Source organism: Cotesia glomerata, linkage group LG2 (assembly GCF_020080835.1).
Source record: "Cotesia glomerata isolate CgM1 linkage group LG2, MPM_Cglom_v2.3, whole genome shotgun sequence".
NCBI classification, from domain to species: Eukaryota; Metazoa; Arthropoda; class Insecta; order Hymenoptera; family Braconidae; genus Cotesia; species Cotesia glomerata.
The window spans coordinates 15,383,221-15,392,247 of NC_058159.1; the positions used below are offsets into that span (position 1 = coordinate 15,383,221).

The 9,027-nt window shown below is 38.8% G+C and overlaps 1 protein-coding gene across 1 annotated transcript; it reads left to right on the forward strand.

Moving 5' to 3' along the window:
• The first annotated feature begins 4,189 nt into the window (after window positions 1-4,189).
• LOC123258965 (putative ankyrin repeat protein RF_0381) lies at window positions 4,190-5,725 on the forward strand. Its single transcript, XM_044719221.1, has one exon. The coding sequence runs from the start codon at window positions 4,190-4,192 to the stop codon at window positions 5,723-5,725; it is 1,536 nt and encodes a 511-aa protein (XP_044575156.1).
• Window positions 5,726-9,027: the final 3,302 nt, after the last annotated feature.

Sequence of the window (9,027 nt, forward strand, 5' to 3'; positions counted from 1 at the left end):
AGCAGTTATAAGTTTAGGACAGGTGAAATTAGAAATCGAAGGCCGAACAACCATCTTCGATGTCGTAGGGGATGAATTCAACCTAAAAGAAGACGGAATCCTGGGGTTACCCTTCTTGGGAGAGCAAGAAGTGAAGATCGACTTCAAAAACAAAAATTTAACTCTTGGCAATAAAAACTTTAAATTCCAAGAAGAGATCATCAGAATACTTAGGAGATGCGCGCATCTGGTACATGTCAAGGTGATCAATGCTGAAAAAGAGGGGTACATTCCGCGATGCGACATAGCACCTGGCGTTTATCTGGGAGATGCAGTCGTGGCTGTCAACAACGGGGTAGCATGCATGTATGCTTACAACACAACAGATGAGGAACACATATTTACAGTGCCGTACCTGGAGGTTGGAAAATTTGAAGAGAAATTAAACGAAGCAACGATACATAGCGTTTACGAGGAAGGTGCGAATGAGGAGACGAGGCAAGAACGAGCAGACAAAATACTTGAGATTATACCAACAGAACACCTTGGGGAGGAAGAATTAGAAATGGTACGTCAAAATATTTGGTACGAGCCTGACATATACATACTACCTGGGGAGAAACTTCAAGCAGCAAAAGTACCACCACACAGAATACGGACGACCGACGATATCCCAATAAATGTTAAACAATACCGAATGCCTCATAATTTAAAAAACGAACTAAAATCACAAATACAAGGCATGCTGGATGCCGATATAATCGAACCTTCCGATTCACCATATAGTTCGCCTGTATGGATTGTGCCCAAGAAACCAAAACCCGACGGATCAAAAATTGGAGGCTGGTGATAGATTTTCGCAAATTAAATGACAAAACAATTCCGAACTCATACCCGCTACCTGATATTCGAGACATACTTGACCAACTTGGTGGCGCTACGTATTTTTCGGTCTTCGATCTCGACTCAGGATTTCATCAGATTCCATTGGCAGAAGAAGATAAACATAAAACAGCATTCTCGGTTCCAATGGGTCACTATCATTATAAAAGAATGGCAATGGGACTTAAAGGAGCTCCACCAACATTCCAGGGTACCATGGAGTGCGTGTTATCAGGCTTACAGGGGGAGTTATTATTCGTATACATGGACGATGGAGTAATATATGGAAGATCGCTGGAGGAACACCGCCAGAAATACGAAAAGTTTGCTGACAGATTGAAGAAAGTAGGATTGAAGCTAAAACCATCAAAGTGTGAATTTCTACGTCGAGAAGTTACATATCTGGGGCACATTATCAGCGCAGATGGAGTCAGACCAAATCCAACGAAGGTGGAAGCTGCGGAGAGGTTCAAAAGGCCAACAAACGAAAAGAAAATCCGAGAATTCCTGGGATTAGCCGGCTATTACAGAAGATTCATCAAGAATTTTGCAGGAAAGGCCAAACCATTAACGGACCTGCTCAAAAAAGACACGCCCTTTGTATGGGAAGAGGCCCAGGATAATGCATTCAAAACATTGAAAAAAGAGTTATGCGAAGGAGTTACATTGCAATATCCCGATTTCGAAAAACCTTTCATAGTCACGACAGATGCGTCAGAATATGCAGTGGGAGCAATATTAAGTCAGGGTAAACTTGGAGAAGATAGAGCAATAAGTTACGCCTCAAGAGCAATGTCATCAGCCGAGCGAAATTATAATGTCACGAAGAAGGAACTACTGGCAATAATGTACGCTATAGAAACATTTAGGCCGTACATCTATGGCAGGAATTTCACCTTAGTCACTGACCACCAACCATTAGCGTGGCTGAAATCAACGAAAAGGCCTGGTGAACATCTACGACGATGGGTCGATCGATTGGAAGAATATAACTATACAATTGTACACCGTTCAGGTAAGAGCAACTCAAATGCAGACGCGCTCTCCAGGAACCCAGTACGAGATGAAAATGGTCAGCTCCTACCGTTAGCAGAAGTAGACATGGCAAAAAGAGGAAGGAAAGAAAATACAGCAACATCATCAACGGAGCAGGGCGGTCCAAGGAAAAGAGCACGTAGGAAAAAACGAATGCCAAAAGGAATGGAGCAGTCCAGTGACGATTCGACATTCGACTCCGAATTCGAAAAAGAATCCCACGTAGATATGGAGTTGACATCAGCAGTGGCGGGACCCTCGGGAATGCAAATGGAAAAAAGGAAAAGGGGACGTCCAAAAGGAAGCAAAAATAAACCCAAGTCAACACCAAGGCTGGAATCAGGAAATAATCGTAATCAGCGAGAATATCAAACAAGAAGTAAAGATGCTGCAAGTAAAAGCAAAAGGAAAGAGTCACTAGAAGATTCGGAAAGTGACAAAGATACGGATTCGGCACCGGAAACACAAGGAGGCAGGCTCCAGCCATCAGAACGAAAAGATGCAGTGATTAACGAAAGCGACGATGAAGTAATAGGATCTGGAACGCAGGACAAGGAAGTAGAGAATCGGGATGACCTATGGGGGCAGTTATTAACGGAAAATCCCGGAACAAGGAGTACAGACGACAGCGACACCGTAAATCCAATGCATCGCGAGTTAAGCATGCCAGAAGGATACTCCACCAATCCAGAAGAAGAATCAAATGTAAAATACACCAGGCAGCATGTAACAGATGTCAACGACAACTTTGTATTCTTCCTACCTGCCAGTGGAGAGATAAATTCGGACTTAGTCGATATACTCTTGGAAATGAAGTGGATAAATATGGGAAATATACAAGAAGATAATCTAGAAAAAGGGGATGTATTAATGATAAATAAAAGGAAAAGATGGGGGTTCGGAATGATATATGCATCCAATGCTATCGGTAGAACAGATGAAGAAGTGCTGGACATGGTCGTGGCATCGTTGAAACAGTTGGCAGAACAAAAACAATGCAAAACCCTACGAATGCCTACAGGGATCGAGTTACTCAGCAAAACAATACAAGCATACTACGTATCAAGATTGAAGGAAACATTTTCAAATACGGAAATAAAAATAATTCTATGCAGCGGGAAATTAGAAGTGCCGAAAGCCACCAATAGAAGATCACTAATAAGGGACCACCATACATCGGCTGTAGGAGGACACAAGGGCATGACGAAGACGTATCGACGTATAAGAAGCCAATTCTACTGGAGGACTATGCAGCAGGATGTGAGGGACTACATCAAGACCTGTTTTATTTGCCAACAACGGAAACTGGTACGTGTAAAACCAAAGAAACCTATGGTCATCACGGATACTCCGGAGACAGCCTTCGAGAAAATATCTATGGACATCTATGGGCCACGAGAATTAACCAGACGAGGTTATAGATACATATTAACAGTGCAGGATCTATTAACAAAGTTCGCCATTGCCATTCCGCTGAAACACCAAGAGGCTGGAGATGTTGCAAAGGCGTTAGCGGAAAAAATCATCTGTCTGTTTGGAGCACCACGAGCAATCTTAACGGATAAAGGAACGAACTTCATGAGTGAAACGATGCAAAGCCTGTGTAAATTATTTAAAATCAGACATCTTAATACAACCGCATACCACCCGCAAAGCAACGGTTCCATTGAGAGGAGTCATCATTCGTTAACAGAGTACCTGAGAACCTTCATCGACCAAAATAGAGAGTGGGACGACTGGTTGGACTTTGCAATGTTCTCATATAACACGTCAGTTCATGAAGCAACCAATTACACACCCCACGAACTAGTATTTGGACGAACTGCAAGCATACCATCAGAATTTTCATTAGGAGCAGATACGGCTGGTAAAACTTACCATGACTATTTGACGAACCTAGTGGAAATACTAGAAACAACCCAAAGACTGGCGAGGACTAATTTAGAAAATGCAAAAAGTAAAACATGCTTTTAAAGGAAATCAAAAAAATATTACGACCGCAACGCAACAGAAAGGGTCTTCGAAGTAGGTATGAAAGTGTGGTTATTAAAAGAACCGCGGACAGACAAGATGAAATACCATTACGAGGGCCCATATGAAATAACTAGGGTTTGTGAAAACAATAACGTCGAAATAAACATAAGAGGCAAACTTCGAGTGGTACACCAGGACAAAATCAAACTGACACAGACAGCTCCAGACTCCGAATCTGAAGACTTACTATTAAATATAAGCTCTGCATGAGGATGATATAACCTCCTATCCCCATTGTTAAACAAAAACGCGAAATTATATGTTAACAGATACTAAGAAGAAAATACGAGAAGCCATGGATATTAAAGAATTAAACAGGAAGATGATCACGGCGGTCATGGACGAGGATGTCATAGGAATAATCAATATCGTGCAGGACTACGGCCTAGGATATGTGCCAGAATGGAACCAGGGATACACACTTCTGGGGAAAGCTTTAACAAGAGGAAGACGGGTATCAGTGAGAGAATTAATCAGATTAGGAGCCAAAATAGATGAAGCAGATCAAAAAAATTCAACAGTGCCCTTGTGTAGAGCCCTAGGCCGAGAAATGATGGAGGAAGCCTGGCTTCTTATACATCGAGGAGCACGACTGGATGCCGACAATGATGACAGTGGTAACCGACCAATACACGAATTAATAATAGACAGAGATTTTGGATCAAGACGCGTAAGAGTCACGAGCAGAAGAATGTTATACCACATGATCCGACAAGGGGTGGATTTATCAGCAAAAAATAGAGAAGGTCAAGCAGCAATCCATCTAGCCGCAAAGCAAGGTATATGGGACTTATTCAACGTCCTGCTGGAGGAAGGCTCAACAATCAACCTAGAAGACGACAATGGAAGAACAGCATTATTCTACGCAGTAGAAGGAAGACAAAAGGGAAAAGTGGATAAACTACTTCGGATGGGCGCTGGAGTTAATCACACTGATAACCAAGGAATGACGCCATTGATGATGGTCCTTAACAAACGAGTAGACTACGTCCACGCAATGAGAAATGACTGGAGCAGTGAATACACAACTCTCGTCAATATTGTAAAAATTTTGCTAACCTTTGGAGCAAAAATGAACCAACGCACTACAGAAGAGGGCATTACGGCATTACACATGGCCGCACATAGAGGATACGAGGAAATAACTAGAATGTTGCTAATCAACGGAGCAGATATCAACGCAAAGACAAAAAGAGGGAGGTACGTTCCGCAATTCAGCAAGTATCACAGAGAAGTAGCTGACATGCCAAGGGATTACGACCCTGGTATTCCAAAAAACACATGGAACCACGCAACTCGCGGCCAAGTACAAGTATGTGACCTAATCAAATGTTGGCTTTTGAAGTTACGAGCAGGAGGTAAAGAGATAGCGGAGGAATTGAAATCAGAAATAGCATGCGTCGAGGAAAAATACGAAGAATACGAAACCATAGTACTGAATGAAATAGAGATTATGAAGAGCGTATCTACAACAAGACAGTCGATAACCCTGTTCGACGTCTGGAGGGCTTCAGAGAAGCAGATGAGTATCTATTGTAGATGCGCGGAGTTCGGGAGCATTCTAGAGGAAAAACTGAGACACACCGACTACTTCAAAGAAGAGCTGAGAGAGAAAGTGAAACGGGCATTACGAAGGAAGAAGATGACCGACACCGTGAAAGAAGAATTAGAGAAAGTCAAGTTTCTACGTCATCTGCAAGGACATGAACTAGACAGAGTCATGAGCTATTTGGAAATAGAGGACTTGGTAAAAATTATGGACCCGAAAAACATCTCAACTACGGAAGAAGAATAAATGGAGACGAAAATACCAACAAAACCAACAATACCAGGGCATGAAACGATACGCGAAGTAACCATATAGGTGACGTAATCAGATAATTATTATTGAATCTTTATATTATAGATTTTAGCACGGGATCATAGAATTTAGTAAAGAATATAGTGTTAAATATATTTATAATTTTTTGCCTACTGGAAGATAATTACATAACCAAACTATAATAATACAGCATGTTAACTAGAAATACTACCCTTCGCATATATTATCTTCTATTTTTCACTCTTTCATCTCAAAATCCGGCCGGTAATTCTATCATTTATAAAACAATAACAACGCTTAAAGCTTATACTAAACAAAACTATGTTAACTAACGCAATCGGGAGTGTAATTCCTTCCAGAATAGGGTGGAAAAGATCGATTTAGAAAAGTACTCACATATGTATATACACATTGACATATATGCGTGGGAAATTTCGGTACGGTAGGGGAAAACAACGACTGAGTACAAAAAAAAAAGGGGGGGAATAAAAAGAGAGGTTAAAAATAATTCAGATTTTGTATTAAAATAATTTGGAAGCACTAATAGTAGGCGTAAGTTATAAAATAGTTCATAAGGACCAGCAATTGGGACCTGACTTTAAAATAGTAATATGTTGTAAATTACTAATTTAAAAGCGAGAATCCCCACTGACCCATAAACGAACGTTGTTTCAAAAAAAAAAAAAGAGAGAGAAATATTAGGTAGAGGAAATAAGACTAATAAAAATAATAATAATAATAATAAATAAAGGATACGATAAGGTTGTGTGGTAGATACCACACGTGAGCAAAAATAATGCTCTTACGTCAGGGCATCACTACCGCGCCCTAACGGTTGGAACGGCCCATCACCAGCAGCAGCAGCAGCGGGTACGAAGAAAATCAGGAAAACGGCAACATCGAGACACCATCCAGCCAAGTGAGGAAATAAAACCTGGAAAAACATGTAATCAATGAAACACATGAATATAAAAATAGGACGAAAGAAATGAACTCACCGTCTAAGGATGCAAATCACTTAGATCAATAATGACACCACCAACAGCAGAGACATCACCAAGCAGGACGGGAAACAATCACTCAGCAAAATAATTCACCTGGAAAAATGTAAAACAATATAGTAAACGAAGTATAAAAAGGGAATATGGAAAAAAACTCACCATAGATCACAGTAAATTAAAAACAGGAGCAACAATATCAGATGCAAGCGACGGGTACGGCAACAACATCCAAGAAATAGTGACAGCCGCAGTAACGAGAACCAGCAATCGAGCCACATCAGAGCAATCAACCTGGAAATTCTATTAATGTAGTAATGAAATGCGAAAACAAGTTAAAGGAAATAACTCACCAGTGACGGCAACGGAGCATCAACGACAGGAACAACGAAAACGGCAGAAAACCACGAACCAGTCGTCGAGAATATAGGTAGATTTACGTGGGAATCTATCTATTGTAGCCGGTCTTATGTTGAAATTTTGAGAAAATTTTGTCATAATATGTTTCATTAGTTCGAATATGAGCAAAATTTCCATTTAAAAAAAAAAATTTTTTTTTCTCGAATTTCGTATATTTTATGAAAATAATTTTCCAGACGTAAAAGATGGATAAAAGATATCAAATTTATCTTAAACTTCATTTAATTACCTTCAATAATTAATGGCGTGATTTTGAAAATTTTCAAAAAATTTTTTTTTCATAAAAATAATGTACGTTAAATATCACACCTTTACACAAATCACACGTCAGAATTGTCAGCTCTACTTAAACACGTCTAGCACAATTATACGACTGTTTCCACAATTTTTTTTTTCACAAGATAAAAAAAATAATAATCACGTCAGTTTCACAAGATTTTGACATAAAGTCAAGAAAAAAACTGAGAAACAAAGGAATTTAGGAATAAGAAAAACTGAGAACATAAAGGCAATTACCATTTAGCATCCATGGGGCAACTGAGGAGTTGAGACGCTGTGGAAGAAATCGGAGCTTATCAAAATGAGATAAGCCGTGCAGCTGCAACTAAGTAGTGAACGAATAAAATTTAGTATAGGGAATACGTAATATAAAAATATAAATGCAAAAATGACGGTAACTCCTAAAATATAAATCTTTCAGAAATTTATAAGAATCCGAAATTGCAGCTTAGGAAATTTCCTATGAATAATGTTTTTATACTGTAGGACTATCTTCAATATCTTAGGGGATATAGAAACTTAGGAAGTATTATTAACATATCGAAAATGTAAAATCATGAGATTATAAATCGGCTATAAGTCCTAAAATATTGATTTTTTTCAAAACAACGATAAGAATTCAAAATTGTAGCTTAGAAAATTTCCTGATTGCAAATCTTGTTGAAAATTAACATTAGTATGAATTTAATTGTAACCTTATAAAAGAAAGTATCGCTATAAAAACATATATAGATATACACATAAGTACTGAGTATACTTTCTAAGCGTTAAGAAACGTACGATGGGTATATATATATATATATATATATATATATATATACTTTTTATAATATTCATATATACACTTACTTCACTTAATTCAGTTAAGATAAAACACACTAATTAATAATAAGAAATTACCTTTTTCGAAACTAAAATAAAATTTGTATATAATTTAAGAAATTAGGGAAGTCAGGTGAGGAGAATTTTATGAGGGAAAATTCTATGGAAAATTTTTCCCACTAATCAAAAGAATAACGATACACACTGGAACTTTAAATTCACTACATATATATTCACTTGTTTTACACAAATTCTAATTTTAACTAATTCAAAAAAAAAAAACAAATTACTCCTCACTTGAGCTCACCAAGTCTGAGAGACCACAACACAGCTCATCAATCAAAAAGTGTCCTGAGAGTAAGGGTAGGGGTCATTGAAATGCCGTGCAAGTGCTCCACGGGAGAGATAATCGTGGACCCGTCGGGAACGAGCCGTATTGTACTCGGTAATCATGCCCTCAAGAACGATGGGCATGGGAAGTCCTGAGATGCGCCGAAACCTCACCAAAAGAGCAACCCCTTTCTCAGGCCTCAGGCTTTCCTCAATTAGCATTCTCAGAATGCTACACATTCTTAAAATTTCCTGGAAATAATAAACAAATTTTAGGGAGGATTCAGAATTAGCTATGATAATTCGTTTAAATTAAAACAAAAAAATATATAATCTTATAATAACTTACCCCGTCAGTCCTATTGGAGACTTGTAGGCATCGAAGGAAATGAGAGGTCGAGATATAATTGGACATGTTGAATGAAA